The sequence below is a fragment of the Callorhinchus milii genome, unplaced genomic scaffold (genome assembly GCF_018977255.1).
Source record: "Callorhinchus milii isolate IMCB2004 unplaced genomic scaffold, IMCB_Cmil_1.0 Scaffold26, whole genome shotgun sequence".
Lineage (NCBI taxonomy): Eukaryota > Metazoa > Chordata > Chondrichthyes > Chimaeriformes > Callorhinchidae > Callorhinchus > Callorhinchus milii.
The window spans coordinates 7,246,831-7,269,745 of NW_024704767.1; the positions used below are offsets into that span (position 1 = coordinate 7,246,831).

Here is a 22,915-nt window from a genome sequence, read left to right on the forward strand (position 1 = left end):
GACGTATAGTTTGTGGGCACAGCAGTCAATTGCGCACAGCAGTGTCCCACAAACAATCATGGATTGAAGTGACCGATTTATTATTATTATTTTTGGAAGGAATTATTACCCCCAGAAAAGCGATCCACTGATCGACTAACAACCAGCTTTCTACTTCCTGCTAGGTAAACAGAGGGGTGTGGAGTAAGGAAACGTGCCCAACATTTTGCCCTGCCAGGGATCGAACCCAGGTCTCTCACTTGCAAGGCGAGTGCTCTAATCACAGAGATACAGGACTCCACCAGAAGGAACCCTCACTTGGTTTTCTGTTAGAAATCACCATGTGTTAGACCCCAATGCGTGCAAAAAATGTTTCAGCTAAATATTAACTTTATGGAAATCACCTATTTCTCTGCTTATTCTCCCATACATCTTCCATTCACTTCAAAAATTTAGCTCTCGATAATGTCATGAATAAGGCCACCAGAAATGAAAAGTCTTTACTTAGCTGTGATTTCCATTATTAAAGTTTCTGAGTTGTGAATTTCACTTTCTATAAGCAAAACAGAGTAAAACTAAAGATCATTTTATCTGCAATTGCCCATTCCTAATACCTGTTAAGTTTCCTATCCCCTCCCCTTTGCCAGTATCTCATGTATGCCTCAGTCTGTAAAGGCACTTTTTAAAATCGAAAACATCAACATGTTCAATCCCCAGTCTACTCTGCACTGGTTAATCTCACTGGCTAATTGCCCCCTACCTTGCCTCCTTCAAGACCCATCTCAACACCCTCCTCTTTGACCGTGCAATCAGTCACCCTTAACCTCCCCACCCTCCACCGCCCCTATGCCAACCACAAGCTCAGGTGCAGATCCCTGACTGTCCAGCGCCTTGGGCTGTCCTCCTGATATGAAAGTTACTATACAAATCTAATTTATTGTTGTTGCTCACAGGGATTAAAATTGTCCTCAGCACCCCATTTTAGAGGAGGGGAGGGGGAAGCAAGATTGATCAGGATTCCTGCTCACAAATCTCTAACCAAGCATTTTTGTTAGAGGCGTGAATTTTGAAACAGGACAATATCCAGCTCGGCTTTGCGCATCGCGAACCTAAGCTGTGACAGAACGTGTTTAGGAGAGGAGTTTATGATAGAATTAATTAAACACAGATCCAAGTAATTAATTAATTCCGCTGATAAACGTGTGAAATTACTTGCCCATCTTATTCTTACTTTAACAATCTAGATGTTGCTATGTGAGGTGGGTTTTAAAGCAATAGGTCGCTGACCTCCAGCACCTTTGGCAGATCTAGTGGTCAAACGTCCTTTCATTCCTGCAGGAAAGAGGCTGTGGTCTTAACAGTCTAAATTACTCACCCCCATCAATCTGATCGTCCTGAAAAATGCATATGAAGCATATACAGGCAGCATCAGTGACTAATATAAAGTGACAGTAAAGTGCCTAATCCCCAGTGCATGCTGGGCAAACAGCAGCACTGTGAATAAAATAAACACTGCAATGAAACACAAAACTAGTAGCATCTGTGTTAGGATTACAGCGATGTAGACGTAATGGGGTCTAATATTCCAGATTTGCAAACCAGAACTGTTGCACTATTCGGGCTTGCGATTCACAATTGAGACTTTAACGAAAGGCCAACTTTACAAATCAAAAGAGTTGACAAAAGCCGAAAAATAAACATTCGCTTTGGTTTTCAGCCTTGTCAGACATTCTTGACTGTAAACACAAGCAAAAGCAAAGCCAAGATAGGAATTTTCACCTAGCATATATTGCATTTTAGATCCCATTACATCTAGAAATATAACTTTTTAATTCACCATCTCCTCTTTCACCCTTCTCCCCCCCCTATACTGTAGACAAGTGCGTTATCCCATCATATCTGGAAACAAATACTATTGTGGTCGAGTGTGACCCATTGTTTGATTTTTAAAAACTCCAATGCAGGAGATTCCCATTACACCACAGGTGATCCTGTATTGCTCTCCTCCAGAACTCCTAAACAACAGCTGATCCTAGCTGGACCAGATTGTGGTATCTTTGTCTGCGCCCTTCATTCCGCACTGCCTGTTAGCTTATGCCCCATCCTGTGCTAAGCCTCAGCTCACTGCCCCATCTGTTGCTACCTTGCTTAGTGCCATCAACAACTGCTACCTTGCTTGCTTGCTGCCGTTATCCCTTCTCCTGCTCCAATACTTCAATCTACCTCCAGTGATCAATCCTTTTGTTAAAAAAAATTCAAAACCTACTCGTATTAAATAGGTGAAAACTTGACTAGTTTTAAATAATTATAAATAGTATTCTGATACGTCTCAAAGCAATATTTTAGGTTTTTGCCTTAGTTATTGTTTCCTCCTCTGAACTTCTCTCTTATTACCAGAAGGAGTCTCTGCATTGGTATCTTTATTAAGGAATATCATTAGAAATCACTGCATATTAGACCCCCCCCTCTCTCCCACATTAAATCGTACTGTACTTCTGTTGTTCAGCTTACTTACCTGAGGGTAACCGTGGTTTGTACAATCAAAAACCTCAAAAGAAGATCGAGGTGGATTCGGGTATTTTACTGTTGTGACAGTGATGCCAGCCAATCTGGAAGTCTTCATTAACATTGCATCTCTATTGAGAAAAAAGATAAAGTTAGACCCTCTAACGGAAGCATTATTGCTTAACCTTCCTTCTTGGACCTCCTCTGCCATGGCCAATTCACCAGCTATGGGAATGCAGATAACAAAAATATTTTTGTGACTGCTGTGATGAATTATAGGCATTTATAGTACAGGCAGTCGCCATTGAAACCATCATGCCTGGAAGAACCATCTGTTTAATCGCATGCTTCTGCTTTTTTCCCAGAAAATCAACTAGGTGCAGTACTTACTTGTAGGATTCACAGTTAGGCACTATCCGAGCTACGACAAGAAGTGGACCTACAGGGTCCTTCAGTGGTCTTTCTAATCCCCGTACAAGGACCTGAAAACAACACATGGAAAATTAACACTAAACAGATCCTCTCATGGGCAGCACTGCTGAACTGAGCAACAATAGACCTATCTACAAGGTTGAATAAATGGTTGAAACCTTCTCATCATACACTGCAAGCCATCCTTCCATTCCATATCACACTGCACCTTCAAGGCATCACAACCCAAGTCTTCCCTTAATCTGTTTGAAGGGCCAAAATGTGGAGGATTAACAATAGAGGTATCAAAGACACCAGGTGAAACTCCCTGCTCTTCTTAAACATAGCCCTGAAGGATCTTTAACGCCCATCTGAACAGAAAGGCAGAAGCTGGTTTTAACATCTACTCCAATTCCACAGTTAAAAACCTAACTGATTATTGATTTCAACTCTCTGTGAAGATGCAGAGAGGAGAAAGAGTGTGTAGTTTATGCATTTATGCACTGAAAGCCTTTCATCAAAGAACAGTTATTAGTATTGAGATTCAGATATAGTTCAGGGACGAATATCCCTTTCCTTAACCTCAAGTCAGGCCGCACCTCAAACCCAGTGAAAGCAAATCCCTCTTGACGTGGTATGACGCTACCCTTCCGAACAAGCGTGGCATACAGACGGACTCCGGAGGGCACATTGACGTGAGGCTGGAGTAAAAACCATAAAAAAGGCACAAATCAACATCAATCAAATACACAAACAGGAGCCATTGATTTTTGTATGAACTCTTAACAAAAGCTTTCCCGTACTGGAATTAAAAACATTTAAATGACTGACGATTAAGGATTAATAGGTCTCAGGGGTAATTCAAGGCAATATACGAACCATAAATCACTCAAGAGCCTATTTCTAATTATATAGAAAATTACATCAAGTAAGATAGGGTGCATTGCAATTCAGGAAATGTAGTTTATAAGAATTATTTTAACACACAATTTATATAGGAACATAGGACAACAACCCATCAAGTCCGCTGTACTATTTTATTAGAGTATGGTAGCTCTTTATACATTTAATCCAATTTCCCCACTCTTCCTCCACATCTCTCAATACCCTTACTTCACAAGCATCTACACATACACACACACACAAAGTTATACAGAAGGTAATTTATAAATTGCAACATTGGATAACAAATTGCAACAAGAAGATGAATAAAAATCCACTGCTCTTAAGAAAGGAACTTAATCTGGTTTAATGTATACATTATTGGAAATACATGCATCTGAACCTCTGCTGGGGATAAACAAATAGACAAGTTTCAATAATAGATTGAACATTCCATCTACACTTCCTTGGTTTAACTAAAATGATCTTTATCATGACAATCGTCATTTTCAATTAATCTTAGGCTCCCTAATTATATATGTGCTCATTTCCGTTGCAATACAATAAAACATTGACTGGTGGGTTTTCCCATAAAACGGTCCAGAAAGGTTCCAGGTTCAATTCCCAGTTGCCCTACCACAAGAATGGAGTTAGCTGATTTCAACCAGGAAGACAGTGGAGGCAATGCATTTGGCCTCAGGTTCCATGAGGAGGGGTGGGGAATTCAGTGAGAGGGCCCAGTCTGATCACCGTCCAGCCAGGAAGTATATGTGTGAATGCCAGAGCAGAACAGGATTGGGCTTGGCTGAGATGCACCTATGATCTGATAAACTGTCAACACTTACAGTTAATGCTCTCATATGAAAAAATGTATATCACCATGCTTAATGTGACCATCAACAGACAATTCTGTGTCAAGCTTCACCATTGGTGCACTCCTCTACCCCCACCCCCATTAAGTGGAGTCCTGTAGCTCAGTGGTTAGAGCACTCGCCTCGCAAGCGAGAGACCTGTGTTCGATTCCCGGAAGGGTGAAATGTTGGGCAAGTTTCCTTACTCCACACATCTGTTTACCTAGCAGTAAATAGGAATCCAGTTGTTAGTCAATTCGGGGATCGTTTTTCCAGGGGTAATAATTTTTTGTTCCAAAAAAAATAAATTGGTCACTTCAGTCCACAACTGATTGTGGGACACTGCTGTGTGCAATCGGCTGCTGCATTTCCCCCACAAAATATACAGTCAATTCACTTTATAGTATATTCTGTGAAGCCCATTGAGATGTCTTAAAGAAGAGATAAGGCGTTATATCAAATGCAAGGATTATTATTATTATTAAGGGTACTGTATAGATGCAACTTGTGAGTATCCAAAGCAAACTCCTGGAGTGGGATTAGGTGAGCAGAAGCAATTGGATGCATACATCCCAGTTTTAGATGATGCACAAATGCTGGTCAGGCTTTAAAGAAGAATCTCTAGACCTCTAGATCAAGAACATATGATCAGCTACTATTAGTGATCAATAAAATAGGAAATAGGGATGCAAAATGTGAAGAATTTGCCATGAATTATTGAGATCATAGAAGAATCAATAGGAGGAATAATATACGGAGGCATCATCAGTCTGTGGGATAAGCCCACAAAAATATTGTTTGCTTCTGCCCCAAGTAGAGCAACATGGTTCAGCAACATGCAAGTGTTTTTTTCTTTCACAGAAATATAGATGAGGCTCACCACATTCACACACTCATACGGGAAAAACTTCTTTTTAATATAAAGTATATTTCTTTGACCCTACACAGCTCAGAGAGTTTATACAGCGAGTAGCTGAATGACATAGATTGGGAAGATTCCAGGTTCAATTCCTGGTCCGTGGGAAGTTAGTGGATCTGACGGAGTAGTAGATAGAGCTGCAACTTGAATTAGCTTCGCAAGGTTGAAGAAGTGGAAATTAGTCAGAGATCTCACTTCTGATGTGCATCAAGAGCACTTCCAGCCTTATTGGAAAGTGTATGCTGGTGGTGCACACAGCATCAAGTATACTTACTGCCAAGTTCACACAAGAAGAATGGCCAATTGAGATCAGAAATAGCATTGCAGTGTAAGGGAGGAGGGAAGGCATCAAGAGCTCTTCTGGATACAAGCTACAAAACTAGCCAAAGGAAACACAAGAGATAAAATGACAAACATTCAGAAAAAAATGTTGGTTATTGCTGAGTGTCTGCATAAATGCAGTATTCATTGCTGCTTTGCATTGGATTGTACATGATATGAAAACAATGAACAGATCTCTGTCACCTGACATGCTTTTGGATTTTGTGGCAAAGTGGGTTAATCTCTTCTTTACCAATTACATCAGGGACTGCAAAAGATACGGAGCTGGCTTCAGAAATGTGGAAATATTTGAGTGCTTATGTTGCCTGAAACACTCATACCTCCAATGAAAGAGGAGGATGAGGGTTTCCACCCAATCAATAATTACCAGTGTCCAGGGGTGAGCCTTCCTCACTCAACTTTTGTACAAGGGTTGTGCTGGAAGCCACCAATGGAGTTACCAGGCATTCAAGTGCAGGTGTTGGAGTTTTATATTGACTCAGTGATCAGGTTCTCTGCTTCCCTGTGAGTGTAAAGCTCCATTGCTTTACATTATAGCTCTGACACAGGTGCCAGGGTTTCCCAAAGCAACTTAATGCAAAGTGAGCACTAAATCTGAATCGCTGGCTCACGAAAGGCCTATAAATCGAACAGGACTGAGCAAGCGCAGTCAATTCAAATCAGCGTCCATTCACTGTGTGCCAGTATTGCTTTTGATGCAATAATAAACTGCTGTTAAATAATACATATGGAGAATATTGACTTAGTAGTACATGCTATGAAATGTTAATGCCAATGGGGGTGGGGGAAGATCAATGCACAGCAATGCACCGCATGATGCCTCCTTCCAATGCAAAGCCAAATGACACAAGCTGCCTCCATCTTAGCTGAGATCAGCTAACTCAGCCCAGGCCAAGAATCAATGCTTGGACTTCCCTCGCCTGTATTTGTACAACATCACATTTACATGTCAGGGTCTAAGGTTCGTGATTTGCAAATGATGTAAATAACAGATCTGTACTCCAATCTCAGACTCCAATCTCCTACAGGGCACCAAGAGCCTTCTTTAATTGCAACTCAACAAAGAGAAACAGTGAGATAGGTCAACCCGAGATGGATCTGAGCACCTGCATGATTTGCAAGTTCAAAATTCTGTTGCAAATTTCAAAAGTTTTGCATTCTATAAGTGATTACCTGCATCAACTCCACATGGTAATGATGAAACATCTGAAGGTAGGACACAGGCACACGGTAGCTGGCCAATAGTTCCTTGCTTCTGCTGTCAGCGACACTCAGAATCAGCACTGCAGCACAATGGAAAAAGCAAGAAGCCTCACATGCAAACACTGGAATTTTGTCACACCCAATAATAATAATCCTTGCATTGGATATAGCGCCTTATTACATCTTCGAGATGTCTCAAAGTAATTCACAGAATATATTGTAAAGTGATTGACTATATTTTGTGGATGAAATGCAGCAGCCAAATTGTGCACAGCAGTGTCCCACAAACAGTCATGGATTGAGTGACCAATTTTTTTTAAGGAATTATTAGCTCCAGAAAAGTGATCCACCAATCAACTAACAACCGGGTTCCTACTTACTGTTAGGTAAACAGAGGTGTGTGGAGTAAGGAAACTCGCCCAACATTTCGCCCTGCCGGGAATCAAATCCAGGTCTCTCGCTTGTGAGGCGAGTGCTCTAACCACTGACCTACTGCAATGCAATAAGCCTAAGGCGTTCAAATATTTTCACATGAAAAGCTCATTTCCTTGATCAAATCAACAAACTCCAAACTCTATTTCATAAAATCATTTTAAGGCATGTTTCAAGGTCAAGATCTCGACTTCAAGATCCTCACTCTTGTGTTCAAATCCATTCTCTCCCTGGCACCTCCCTACCTCTCCGACTTCCTGATTCCCCAATCCACCGTCTAATGTCTCTCCTCGACTGGCACCGGTCTCCTACTCAGCCCTCGCACCCTCCGCCCTACCATCGGAGGTCATGCTTTCAGCCACTAGCGCCCCAAAACTCTAGAAGACTCTCACTCAATCCCTCCACCTTGCCCCCTTTCACCACACTTTCAAGTCCTGCCTGAAGACTTTCCTGGTCAACTGTGCTTACGGCCACTGCCTCCTGGCTTGGAGTCAGGCTCCGCCACTGTTAAACGCTCTGAGACGCTAATCTGTGTGGAGGGCGCAATATAAGTGCAAATTGTGGTTGTTATTGTTAATAATTCTTGCATTTGACATGGCACCTTTCATGTTAGGAGGACATCTCAAAGCACTTCAAAGGATTTACTGCAAAGTGTAGTGAATGTATTTTGTAGACAAATGCGACAGCCAATTTGCATATATTGTCCCACAAGCAGCCATGAAGTGAATGACCAATTTTATCTGGGGATGGGGGGGGTGGAGGATATTGGGCAATAATGGCAGAAAGATCAGGGAATGGCTGTGGGAAGCTTTTCTCCTGGAGACTGTGCAAAGGGATGCAATGCACAATTATTTGGGGGATCATGGGAGGGAGTTCACTTGGATTTTTTTTTTCATTTCCATCTCATGCTCTTACATGATGGTTGGGTTAATTGGGTGGATTAAGAACATTTTGGTGTCCCTCAAGAGAATGCATTTGAATATGTCAGGAATACTGTACAACGATTAGGGGCAAATCCAAAACTTGTTATCTGTGAATACCCACCTCAGCGATAAGAGGCCATTAATAAGAGGCAAAAAGTGGTTTGTTCTGAGCTCAAGGAGTTGAAGCTCAATGTTAGGGCAATGTCAATGTCTACACTGTGTCCACTCTGCGAATGAACTATAATGTGGGGGAGGGGAAGAAAATCAATTAACATACATTACCACCCGACTACATACAAAAGCCAGACAAAAAATAACAGAAATCAAAACCCACTGACATTTCTATAATTTACGGCTGGCCTTTCAAAGCCGATGCTGTGACAGAAATGGAAGGCTGCCAAACTTAACCTTGTTTGTGGCACTTAACACCAGACAGACAAAGGTTATCTCCTCAGTCAGTCATTTCTAGGTTGGATGCAAACCCGATGAAGGACATTAGTGTTGATCACTGCATTGAATCATAAAAACAAATTGAATTGAGCCAAGTTTCATCCTTCTGCTTACTGCTGTGACCATGCCTTCCTGTCTCAGTGGGGGCGATTTGAGAGATTGGCAAAAGGATTGTTGAAAAAACAAATCTTGCAGGTAATTGAAGGGTTGGCCTGAGATATATCCAAACACCACTGGCTAAAGAATCCAACTCCTTCTGGTATCTCAGGGTATGTCACAAAGTCCTGCAAGAACACCCAATATGGAGTTCTCCTGGGTTACTGTGATGCATTTCCACTTTCTTTCAGATTCCTTATTTAAAAAGTATATTAGAAACAAATGCATATAAAACCCTACAGTGCAAGCAACAGGATGTGAGTAAACAGCTGGATCATTCCTAACTTGAGAAGACAGAATACTTTTCTGCTTAGACTTAGTTAAGCACATTTTGAATTTAGTTCAGATGCTTCATTAATGTAGATCGTGCTGCCACCGCTTACACTAGACAAGTCACTGAGGGAACATTTAGTTGGTCCAGAGAAGGTTGCTTCTAATCAAGGCATTACTCACTGGGGAAAACCAGAAAGGTAATGCTGAGAAGAATATAATGAAAATGATAAGTGTTAGAGAAATTATCTGTGAGGAACAAGTGGATAAAGATAAGTCTCAAAAAGAGATAACTCATAGCGGGCCTTAGAGGAAGTATATTAGATGCTAAATGGGATAGACCCAGAGAGATATATTCAAATACACCAAGGCAAGAGCAGGAAAAGAAATCACAAGTTTAGGGCACACACCAGGAAGTATTTCTTTAGAAGGAGGGTAATCAACAGCAGGAACAAGTTACTAGGAAAGGTGGTTAAATGTAGAGTACTGGATGTATAAGAAACAGCTCAACGCTGAAAAGGGAGACGGAAGAGGTGGTATTCCGATAGAACAAGATCAAATAGGAAAGATGAGAACAAATGCCAGCCCAAATCACAACAAATCAAAGTCGCAATTAGCACAGAAATTTCTGGTTCGCAAATGCCTAATGTTACATAGCAATAAGCTAATCAATTTGTCATTTTGCTTGGTGAAGATGCACTGGGAGTAGAATTTCACCCTCTAGGTTTTTATAGACTTCTCAAATATTTCAACGTTCCTATTTATAAGCACATCCCTGCAGCACTGCCATTGACATTCAGAGCGGGCAGGAATATCATTAATAATAATAAGGGCCAAACATGTGTGCCCTCTCTCCAACTGCAACTCAGTCAATAATCTATGAGTTTCAACATCAACACACAGTGCCTCTAAAAGTAACTTTCAAATCAAGAAAAACAAACACAAACTTCAAATCTATCGGAACGTGTGCATGAGCTGAAAAAAATACAATTCCACTCGAAAACACCACATCTGTATTCGAGGCAAGAAAATTGCCATTTATCTCACGGCTCAAAAACATTGACAGCACAAAAGTCTGACAGTGCAACCTTTAATGAGGGCATTACCTTCAAATTTGTAGTGTGAGCACAGTGTTGTAGAACACCACAAATGCTGAAATGTTCATTTGTCCTGTAAGTGCCGTTTTTGCTGCCTGAATAAGCATGCTGTGCACATACCAACAGTCATTTCACAGCATTACTCTAGCAGCTATTAAATGCTGAAGAGACTGCAATCAGGCTGCTAGCTGCACCTTCACACACATCATAATTAGCTAGCAGAGCACAAAATTGCCTTTCCACTTTTTTTTAAAAAAAAGTCATTTTCACATGAATAAATGTATTTAGTTGCAATCAGTGCCAAAGCCTACTGGCTTTTTACCTCTCACCCACGACACTCTTGTGTAAAGAGCAGCAAAGTGCATTGATTATAATGACAGTATGGAGAAAGACGAGGTCAATGTCGTCAGTCAGTCCCTCCAATCATTGCCCACTTTCAATGGGTTAAGTGGTGAAACAGGATAGTGCTAGCTTCTCAATCTTTGTTATGTGCACATAGACATGAACACTCACTTTAAATGGATTGTGATGTCCAAACAGAGAGAGAACAGAGCAAAACTGTATAGCACCATTACGAATATATATTTTTTAAAAACACAGCAGGGTTAATCTCAATGTTATAATTCAAAAGGCCTTTTGGAATTTTCTTGCTTTAAGCAAGCTGCATGCGGAATTAACAAAAGCAGACTCTTGTCTGTATGATCACACACAGATATTTGTATCCTCCCACCCCATTATAACATAGCAGCTGGAGTCTGTAAAACGAGACCCCAGGATTATAACATCACAGAGTGGCCGTTTGTCAATATTTCCAGGATGGTCGGAGGGACCACACCTTACTCCACTTGTGCATGCAAAGGCCGGCCAGTTCAGCCATGACTGCTCGCTCAAGCATTTTGGGGGATTGTTAGGATGCTGCTGATGTCTGGAATTGTGCTGTGCCTGTGTGCCACATGCAGGAAACTGTACAGTCTTATTTTTAATGGATATATGACTCAATTTGATACATATTGCCAATCTGCCCTAACCTAGTGCAACAATAGGACCTTTCAAATGGTTTGGACAGAACCACCACAGCTCCAAAGAACAGATGTTTAAAAATCACCTATTTTAGACATGCAGTTGATGCTCATTTTCCCCTCAACACTCAACAGAAAGAATGTAAACATTCACCCTATTCTCACTCACGCACACTCATTCTGTTCCCCGAACTCCCACAACATACAAATAAAAGTGAATCAGTTCTGCCAATGGCTCACTATACAGGCCATGAGACTTGGTGTAGTAAAATTTGAGACTAATAATAATCCTTGCATTTGATATAGCGCACAGCAATGTCCCACAAACAGTCGTAGATTGAAAATGACCAATTTATTATTGTTTTGGGTTTTGGAGGGATTATTATTAGGCGTGTGGAGTAAGGAAACTTGCCCAAGGTTTCGCCCTGCCTGGAATTGAACTCGGGTCTCTCGCTTGCAAAGCGAGTGCTCTAACCACTCAGCTACAGGACTCCACTAATAGTAGTGACCAAAAATGGAACAGACAAGAACGCAGAGCAAGTGGGGAGGTACAAACTCTTACCTTCCTCTGTCTCAGCACCTATCTCCAGAGTTAACTTCTCCTCCCATGACGGAGAGTGTGTTGGCTGTACGGTGGCATGGGTAATAGCCTGAGCTTCATGCTGTTTGTCCTCATCGGACCCGCTCTTGCTATAAATGAAAAGTAATTCAAACTTCTTATTTCACAAAGAAAAGCTCATTTACAGAGCTGCAAGTATTATAAACACCATATTGTTCCTTGTAGGATATGCTCCCATCCTATTCAGTTAAAATCTCTTAACTATGCAAACTAATTGCTTGTCGGCCTCCCCAACTCCCCCCTCCATAGGCAGCAGATCATCCAGAAGTCTGCAGCCTGTGTCCTTTCCCCCACTAAGCTCTGCGACCCTATCAGCCCCATCCTCGTCTGACTCCATTGGCTTCCCATCACCCAGAGGATACAATTCAAGATCCTGGTCTTCACCTTCAAAGCCCTCCACAGTCTTGCTCCACCCTACCTCTCCGACCTCCTAACCCCTACCATCCTGCTCGCTCCCCCCACTCGCCCCAATATTGGCGGGCGGGCCTTCTGCCCCCACCCTCTGGAACTCCATCCCACAGTCCCTCTGCCTTGCCACCTTCAAGACCCATCTCAAGACCCCGCTTTCAATCTCTCTGCTTCCTCCCGCTGCCCTCCACGAACCCCAGCTCAGGTCGATAACTCTGTCTGTCCAGCGCCTTGGGACGTCCTCCCCATGGAAGGCTCTTTACAAATTTAATTCTGTGGTTGTTGTTAGCCTTCTCTCCACCTCAGTGGAATCAAACCTATTTTTTCAAGAGTATCTATACTCATAATGCATGTTGGAGGTGTAGAGCTTGAGTAGATTATTAAATAAAATCCTTGCGTTATCAAATGCAAGAATTATTAATAGTATTGTTAACATCTACCATTGTAAGCTATACTGGACCTAATCAGTTAGAGATTGCAATGCCATGCTGAACCCATATATTTAGGTCTTTACCAATCAATTATTTGAGCTATCCATTTACACCACACATTATGAGTCCCCTTAGAATGATTTCTACCCTATTCATGGAGCTGATCATCAGAATATGAATTGTGACCTGTGGAGTCTAATTTTTTTAAAAAAATGTNAAAATACATTTTGAAATAAAAACATTAGACTCCAGTTTTGCAATACTGATTTCACTACATAAGCATCCAGAGTCAGCCAATTAGACAACCAAATACCTCCCCTCACCTCCTCCCTTTTGAAAGGCTTAATATTTCTCAGCAACAGGAGAAAGAAAGGGTACAGTGTCCATTAGTTGCCCTCCAGACCTTGTGAGATTCCCAGCGGATAATCCTGCTGACTTAATGTTGTGCTTCTTTTAGGGATCAGTGTTGTAACAGGATGGGCGATCTCTGCGTTTGGAGAGTCATATGAACAGGCTCACTCGCAAAGGGATTAGCATTAGTTCAGGCCCCTGAGGCAGCACGGGTAATGACCAGCCACTACTAATCAGATGAAATCAATTCTACACATACACAATCTCATTATACAGACCCTTTCTTCGCTCCCACTTTGATGCAAGTAAAACCCACAAATTGTTAAACGGCATCGTGTTCTGCTGTGCCTGCAGATGCTACATTTGAAAGCAAACTCCAGTGTGCCATCACTTTCCCCCTCAATTTCTGTGCACCCCTCCTCCGTTCATTGCCTGTGGCTAACAAAATCGGTGATGATTGCAGAGGGGCTGTTTCCTTTTCAAGTGTTCCAGAGCACACACAGAGCTCACAACATTTAAGATCGGAGGGCAGAGACTCTATCCAGTCATCTGTTATTCTACCATTGTGTCGCAAAATTTAAGAATTTAAGCAGAATTCTTAAATTCTCACCCTGGAAGTCAACTTTTTTTTCGAGAAACGCAGAAAGCCGATTGCCAAAGTTGCACTGAATATAATCTTTTCCCACAATTCAACTTGATCTTCTACTCAATCTTCAATTTTGAAACAAAATTGCCTTGCTGGCTAAGGCTGAAGGGAATTTGGGGCTTCAGGAGTCTGTGGTTATAGGTATTTTGTGGGCTTTGCTTGGAAGTGGAAGCATTCCGGGACACTACCCCGCGCGAAGGATGCTACATACGTGGAGTACTGGAGCTCAGTGGTTAGAGCACTCGCCTTGCAAGCGAGACACCTGGGTTCAATTTCAGGCAGGGCAAAACCTTGGGCAAGTTTCCTTACTCCACACGCCTAATAATAATCCCTCCAAAAAATCAAAACAATAATAAATTGGTCACTTTCAATCCACGACTGTTTGTGGGATACTGCTGTTTTGCCCACAAATATACAGTCAATTCACTTTAGTCTATTCTGTGAAACACTTTGAGACGTCTAGAAGATGTGAAAAGCGTTATATCAAATGCAAGGATTATTATTATTATTATTATTATGTTGTGATTGATTGCCAAAAAGCTTCCAACATTTGTTGAGAGTTTGTGACAGCTCAACTTTACTCCAGAGCTTCACTGATCATGAATTAATATTACAGAGAAAGTGCTACAGATTTTCTGTGCCATATAAAAACTAGCCCAGTCTGGTTCTATGCTTTCTTTTGCCCTAAGGAATTATTCATTTACTTATAAAAGAGAGGGGTAAAAGGCACCAGTCGATGTGGTACTGAGCCATATACAGACGAGGAAGATTCCAGGTTTGTTCTGTGCTGAGTTGCCTCATCTCGTCCAGGACCGTTTGTAGGTGCTATAATGAGGTGCCCGATACTAATTTCTATCTAGAGAAATTATGCTACAAAGCAAAGGTGTGTGGATGGGATCAGTGCACACTGACACAAAATACATATTAATAATAATCCTTGAATTTGATATAGCGCCTTATCACATCATTGAGAGACCTCAAAGCGCTTCACAGGATATACTTTAAAGTGGAATTTGTGGGCAAAACTATTTTATATAATTTATCAACACAGTCTGGGCTCTCAACAACAACAAAATTACATTTGTATAGCACCTTTCACGTCTGGAGGACGTCCCCAGGAGCTGGACAGACAGAGTTACGGACCTGAGCTGGGAGTTAGTAAAATATTGACCATTTGGGCAAGGTACTGGAGGGAGTTCACAAATCCACAGCTCAGTAGGAGTCAATCTCTTTAAGAGAGGGGAAGAGAATGGAATCGTCAAAGGCTAGATAAGCTTAACATTTGGATAAAACCGTAAAATTCAGCACATTTTAGATTTATATTTTAATGCAGCATATTTAAAGGTTAACTCCATTGTTAGTGTCATTAAGCTGAAAACCAGCAGCTTTATATACTCAGTACTCGGGGGCACATTAGCGCTGTATGAATAAGGATTGATAATTTTACATTCTGTTCACTGTCCCTCAACGAGCTGACATCCACGAGGGACTTCTACACACGAGGCTGGGAACTGCCTTTCAAGTGTGGCATTTGCTCTCTGCATTGTATTACAGTGTGGAAACAAGGGGGTTAAAAATGCATGATAACCATCACTGGGGATGAATGATGTGATAGTTATTACTGGTAATAATCACATCACCGTCATTCCCCTCCCCCCACAAGCCATCGAGTCTTCTGCAGAGCACAGTTAACCATTGCTGCCTAAGAAGTGGATGCACATTTTGTTTAGTAAGAATCAAGAGGACACCAGAGACAACTGTGCTAATGAGATCTTTCATAACACTGCTTAAGGGCGAAACCTTGGGCTAGTTTCCTTACTCCACACAGAGCCTAATAATAATCCCTCCAAAACCAAAAACAATAATAAATTGGTCATTTTCAATCTACGACTGTTTGTGGGACATTGCTGTGCGTAATTGGCTGCCGTGTTCGCCCACAAATTATACAGTCAATTCACTTTACAGTGTGTTCTGTGAAGCGCTTTGGGACATCCTCCGACGTGAAAAGCGCTATATCAAATGCAAGGATTATTATTATTATTATTTTGTATCTGTTTTCTCCCCACTCCACTAACCCGCTGCCTCCTCTCGGCTGCCTCTGGCCTCCTGCTTGTCTTCTGTTCCCTCCACCCCACTATCGGTAGTCACATTTTCAGCCACTATGCCCCAAAGCTTCGGAACTCTCTCCCGCAATCCTTCCTTCCTGCTCAACTCTCTCCCTTTTTACCCTCTCCTTCTGCTCTTTTAGATCATGACAGAATATCTTCCTCTTTGAATATGCTTACTGTCATCTCCTCTCTCCCCCCAGCTCAGCGTCAGGCCACTATTAAGCACGCCAAGACACCTTCCTACATCAAAGGGTGCTATATAAATGCAAGTTGTTGTTGTTGTTGTTGTACATGCCTTCATTACATCCAGACTCGACTGTGCCAACAGTCAGCCTTCCCAACTCTTCCCTCCAGAAGCTGCACCGAGCACCAAGCTCCGTGACCCCATCAGACCCATCCTTGCCCGGATCCACTGGCTAGCCATCCCTCAGAGGATTGAGTTCAAAATTCTCGCCCTCACCTTCAAGGCCCTCCAAGGCCTTGCCCTCTCCTACCTCTCTGACCTGCTAACCCCTTAACAACCTGTCCACTTACTCCTCTCAGCAGGCTCCGTCCTGCTCCATGTCCCCCACTCAGTTCACCCCACCATTGGCGGTCGGGCCTTTAGCCTCTCTGCCCCCACCCTCTGGAACTCCATCCCACATTCACTTTGCCTCACTCCCTCCTTTACCTCCTTCAAGGCACGCCTCAAGCCCGTTCTTTTTGACCGTGCCTTCAGCCACCCTCCAAATGTTGTTGTACATGCCTTCAATACATCCGGATTCGACTGTGTCCCACCCTACCCTCTCTGCCCTCCAACCTCCCTGATTCCAACCCCCACCCCCTACCCTCCATTCCGCTCGGGTCCAGTGCCTTGGGACGTCCTCCAGACGTGAAATTACAAATGTAATTTCATATTGTATGTTGTATTGTTGTTGCATTTCAGTGCAAAACTCCCAGTTATTTTCAACTCTCAACTAGAGATCAAGTGTAAGCTTTAAACAAAACACAGATACATTTCCAATAAATATTGCTCCGTCCCCAGCATTTCCAGACAGCAAAGCCACATCTCCAGAGTCCTTACAATATTCTGATAGCTGGTTGAAGATGTTCAGTTTTCCCAGCAACCTGTCTGCCCTTTCACTCCTCTAAGCCAACAGTAGATAAAAAATTAATGAAGGTCTGGTTTGAAAAGACATTTGATACATTTCTCTCTTTCTCTCTCTCTCTGAAGTGGTTTGTTTTGATGGTGTCTGAGCCAGCCGCTCCCTCTGTGTTAATCAGCGTGCACTCTGCAGCTTGTTAGGACATAGCTGCTGGTTTCCACGTGATAATTAGCCACAAACAAAAGCTTCAGAAAAGCATTTGGATGGTTTAATTTGCACCCGTATGAATTTATACTTTGTTCAGACACCCAACCCGCCTTCGGCAATAATCAATTACTCCCAAGTGTTTGCAATTTGGAACCTTTTTGGTGAGGGGGGGTGGGGGGGGGAGAGAAGAGAGGGAAGACATAAAGGGTTGCTAAGCCTTTTCCACCGCCATATTCCTTCCTTGGATGCCAGCTACATGCTGGTACCCAAGCCATGTGGTCATTCTTTATGTGTCCGCTTCAATAGTCTTTGTGAGGGGAAGGACAGGTTATGGAGGGGGAAACCTCAGCTGGGCCCTGATCCTGTCCTCCCTCCTGCATTCATTCTCACACCAGGTTCTAGCACAGGCATCAAAGATAACAAGCAGGAGCAGAAGACTTGGCTGATTTTTCCCTCTCTAGCCCTGGGGAGCAGAGGCAAATTGCAACAAAAACTGCTGTCCCAAAACTGAGATCAGCTAATACAAGGGATGAAACCTAACTGGTCTACGTAGCTCAGTTCCAAACTGGACAGTGGCTTTCACACCCAGGCCATGGGACGAAGTGTGACAACCCAATTCCTTCACAGTCACTAACAGTAGTCAGTCAGCCTTTGTGCAATTCTGGTTATATGGAGCCCTTTCTGCTCTGGCTTGATCCAAAGTGTAAAATACACGTGTGTGATAATCACAAGTACAAGCACAGTTCACAAGACTGACAGAAGGGGGAAGCAAGCAGGGTATGGACACATAGACACCTGTGCAATTCTGATGCAAGCAAACCTCTGTGGATCAACTGACACCTGGTGCAGATTTGATGGCCGGGGACTGAGGCGAATGTCGGTTTCATCTGTCAACAGAGTGTTCCCCATAGCAACCGCCCGAGAGACTGACAATTACAATCATTGGTAGTCTGAATGGATAGTCATGTTCCACTGAGCCCAACCCAATCACACAGGCTGTGGGGTGTAGAGTGTGGGGAGGAGGGTTGTGCATTGTGCTGCTGGAAACACGATCACCGTTATTCACTTTTAGTTGCCTGACAAGCCTTTTTTGTTCTCTGCTTAAAGCTGCAGATCACAGTCACCCATTCAATAAAACCAGTCTGTACAGCACATCAAACCAGGCCAACCAACCTGTGCCAATGCACAGCAATACTGTGAGAACTCAGCTCAACAATAATAGTTCGACAGCAAAAATTTAAGAGGAGCAGTAAATTAAAATGACTAACATATTAATTTATTAATTTCTGGAGAACGTCTGAATTTCTCAGTGGCACGTTGATGAAGATAGTGTCATAATACATGCAATTTATATTTGTAGAGTGCCAGTTATTATTGAAATTCCCAGGTTTGAGCCATCTGTTCCGAGCCAGCTGATCTCAGTGAGGACATCAGCATTTGGGTTTATTATCCATGGGCTGAGGATGGGTGTGTAGAGAAAAAAAGAGAAGAGGGAAACAGGATCCTAGGATATAGAGCAAACAATTATTTATGTGCGTCAATTTAATGGTTTCTAAATAAGAGATGCAGTGAAAAACACTCGGGTTTCCGAAGAAATTATTTTATTTTATGTCCTGTCGTGCCTGTGAGCAGAAAGGTGCAGCTTGCTTTCAACTGTGTGGCTGGAAAAACAACCCACAGCAACAAAAAAAACAAACCCCACCACTGATCCTCACCACAGAATAAAATTCAGATCAGGGGGAGAGATTGTCAAAAGCTGAAAGTGGATAGTCCTAATGAGGTATTTATTGTCTCAGAGGCACCATCAAAGCACTGATGCAACAATGATCAGTGTTGCTTTCTTACAAAGGAACAGTGAAAGAGTACTAAATATCTGTCACTCCTCATCCTGTTGCTAACACAAAGCTTACAAGCCCTGTTGAGGTTACAAATGCAACATTCGTCTTTCATCTAAAAAAGATTTACCTTAAACCTCAAAGAATTCAAACAATTTCTTCTCCTTTAACCAGGTTATTACATTGATCGAATTCCATCTGCAGAGATGGAATCCCGACTCCAGCAAATAAAGCGTTTCACTCCCATTCGGGGCCCGAGTTAAAATCACTCCTCCAGTAAATCTTGTCATTATTACCTCTGTTCGTGTTCAAAATTGGGAGCGAGTTATGCCAGTTCCTTGCCATGGTCTGGCCAACAATTCCCCAGATCAATTAATCAGCCATTCACTTCATGGCTGTTTAGAGGATACTGATCTGGCCAAATTGATATTTGCCCATAAAAACAAGTCACTTACAGCTCGTTCCTCTAACACTGGGGAAAGCAAGTCCAAAAACAGGGTAAGTTTTATTCATTTATTTTTATGCTAGAAATTTAATCTGGAGACATCTAATCCTGTAGCGAGTCATCCTTGCTGGAAGTTCATGATCTAATTCTCCTCAGCTACTTAATATTAAATTCGGTCTCATGACCTCATGTTGATGACAAACTAGGTGGGACATCAACTCAGGAGATGCGTTTTAAATGACAGGAAAGGGGTCCTATAGCTCAATGGTTAGAGCACTCGCCTCGCAAGCGAGAGACCAGGGCTTGATTCCCGGTAGGGCGAAACCTTGTGCAAGTTTCCTTAATCCACACGCCTGATGATAATTCCTCAAGAAGAAAATAATAATTTGGTCACTCCACTCTTTGTGGAACATTGCTGTGTGCAATTGGCACACATATAGTCAATTCACTTTATAGTATATTCTGTGAAACAGTTTGAGACGTCTCGAAGATGTGAAAAGAGCTATATCAAATGCAAGTATTATTATTATAAGGCAAAGGAAGCAAGTTGAAATATTGCAAATCAGACACCCAATGTAAAACACAGAGCACCCCTATACCCAACCCTACCTCTAAACCAGCTGTAACTAATGTCAAGCTAAGCGAAACAGCCATACTGCAATAAAGATAGGCCTGGCTCGAAACACGTGAATTCATGAGTAATAAATATCCTGTGCAAATAATTCTGAAAACTTCACCTTTTAGAGGATGTAATGAGCACTCATTAACTAAAGCCAAAGGGAGGAGGGTTCAGTGAGGCTCCCATTGTGCCGGAGGTCACTATTTTCACAATGATTGGGTAAGGTATCAAAAGCATCTTTACATAAGAGAAATCATCCCTTTCATCTTCCAGCGTCTGATTTCTGAAATTAACCCCTTTGTCTCCTGCAGGGCAAGCTTCACCTGAAAGCTACAGCTGTGATTGTACAGGTTTCCATCTGCACGGTGTATGGTTACACAGGTTACACAGTTTATTAGAAAAAGGAGCACTCTGAATCCCGCCCCCAAATAATCCATTTTCCAGTTTCACTGAAGTGCAGACCAACCTTGTGAATGTTACTATACTGGATGTGAAACAATCAAACAAATTCTGCATATCAAACCTGTTATTTGATAAAAATATAATTGTTAGTCATCTCCTAACCTGCCCACTCTCCCAACACCATCAGTGGGTGAGCTTTCGTCATGCTGCTCCCCCCTCCAGCCCAAACACCTCCACCTTGCCCCCTCCGTCCTTGATCTCAAAACCTAACTTGAGACCCATCTCTTTGACTGTGCTTTTGGCCACCTTTTCCTCCTCATCTCTCTTCCACGCTCAGGCTTCCAGTCAGCCGTGTGAAGCACTTGGAGACATCTTCCTGACATGAAAGCTGCTATACAAATGTAAATTGTCATTGTTTACATTTTTTGGACAAGATGTTTTCCCTACCTCAACACATCGATTCCTTCGATGTCTAATCAACCGTGGGAGAGCAGGGAGGGCCTCATGGCAGAGCTTGATTCAGTCATCACCCGACAGGTGTACATACATCTCCAGCAGAAGTCATTAGATAGTGATCAGAAAAGCCGAAAACTTGTTTGTTTCTTCCCTGGGATACAAAGGCAGATTCTAGCAGATTCTCATTCCAACAGAGATCAGCTGGCTCAGCAAAGACCAGGACTAAAACCTTGGACTTTTGAACGTCTCGATTCAAAAAAGCTTTGACTGAATCGCTGTAAAGATATTTCCTGAGATGTGTCTCTGCTAGTAATGTGCAGGAGGAGAGACTTTTTTTAAAAAAAAATAGATCACCGAAGCTTTGATACTGGTTTTCTTTTTCAGCAACAAAGAGCCAGCCTTCAGAGGAAATTGAATTAAACCGTGAAATTTCACTCGAGCTCTTGTTTGCAAACTTCCAGAAGATTTTATAAAATCTCCAAGGCTTGAAATTTCACCCAGTCTTAGTCCTCAAGGCCACTGAACAGTCTTAAATTTTTTAAGATTGTGCAAAATTCTTAAATGCAGTCTGAATTTGGAAGTTTTACTTTAAAAATACAGAAAAATAGCTTCCAAATCGAGAACTCTTTGCATTTAGTTTCCACAAATCTGCGCCATTTTAAAATGGACTTACAAGCTAAAATTAGTTGGAAATTCAGGTCTCAAAAGCTGGGCATTTAAAGTCAGCCTTTTTTTAAAAAAAACAAAAACAAATCTTCTCTTCCGTCTGACTCAAAATGTCCTGTCAGGCATTTGATATCAGATCAGCTGTAAAGTGGATCCATTATTTGTTAAGAATTCATCTGCTTCATCAACAAAGTGCAAATGACTATGCTGAGAGGCTTTCTGATTTCAATTCGGGATATGCAAGATGAATAATGGATGCAGAGGTCTAATCAAACCATCCCTCCAATATCACACCAAACTCACATTATGTATTCTACAGATGGCTTTCAAAAAAAATCTGTGCTAAAAAATGAAATCCTCCACTAAAGAAAGATTCATAAAATGTTATCTTTTAGTTTCTAAAGAGCCCCCAGGGAGGGCAAGGGGAGGATTTGTAATGTTTTAGACCACCTGTTTCATAAGACCCTGATTACATTTTGAGATAGCCATGGCATGAAAAATTTATGAGAGTTTGTGTGTTATTAAAAATTCATGGTCACTGGCAGGGTGTCTCAAAGCAACAATTTCATCTGCTCCAACCAATACTCTCTAAACCAAGCCCCAAAATTAACCTTCAAGTGCTATATTGGCAGTGATGGGTAATGTTTGCAAATTGCACTTTTGTTTTTTTAAAAAATATAAAATGGATCATGTCATCAATTACAAGCAAAGATTTGGGATGTCAGAAAACGGTTTTTAGTCTCAAATATTTTGGCGTGTAATGCAACAAATCAGGAATGTTGCACCCTTAATATAATAAAACCATCTTTAATCCAATCTCCCTCTTTAGTTTGCTGCAGATTTCCACTGTTATTTGCATTTCCGATTTTGCAAAATCTGGAGCTTCACTTAAAAGAAATGGCTCAACAAGAATTTTCAGCATCACAATGCGTGAAGTGAAATTAGACAACAGCAACTTGTGTTTATATAGCGCCGCATCTGAGCGTTGATACAGGAAGAAAAATATTTTTACTGAGCGGGAGAATGACGCTGGAGTTGATACCTGCAGTGAGGGAGCTAACACCAGCACATACATGATGGGATACTCCAACAATGTGCAAATTCTAAATCTCAAAAAAGATAACTACCCCAGAAATGTTTTTAAAAACCTTGGCGGTGTAAGAGTTAAACATGTGTCGGTTCAGAAACTGTACTTAAA

General features: G+C 41.9%; 1 protein-coding gene across 1 annotated transcript in view; it reads right to left on the reverse strand.

Annotated features, from left to right (window-relative positions):
• The window catches only part of ccdc33 (coiled-coil domain containing 33), a 93,444-nt gene that overhangs the window by 43,831 nt on the left and 26,698 nt on the right, over positions 1-22,915 (reverse strand). The window contains 5 exon segments of the mRNA XM_042344030.1: positions 2,495-2,615; positions 2,875-2,966; positions 3,495-3,596; positions 7,063-7,172; positions 11,996-12,129. Of these exon segments, the coding sequence (XP_042199964.1) occupies positions 2,495-2,615; positions 2,875-2,966; positions 3,495-3,596; positions 7,063-7,172; positions 11,996-12,129 (559 nt within the window).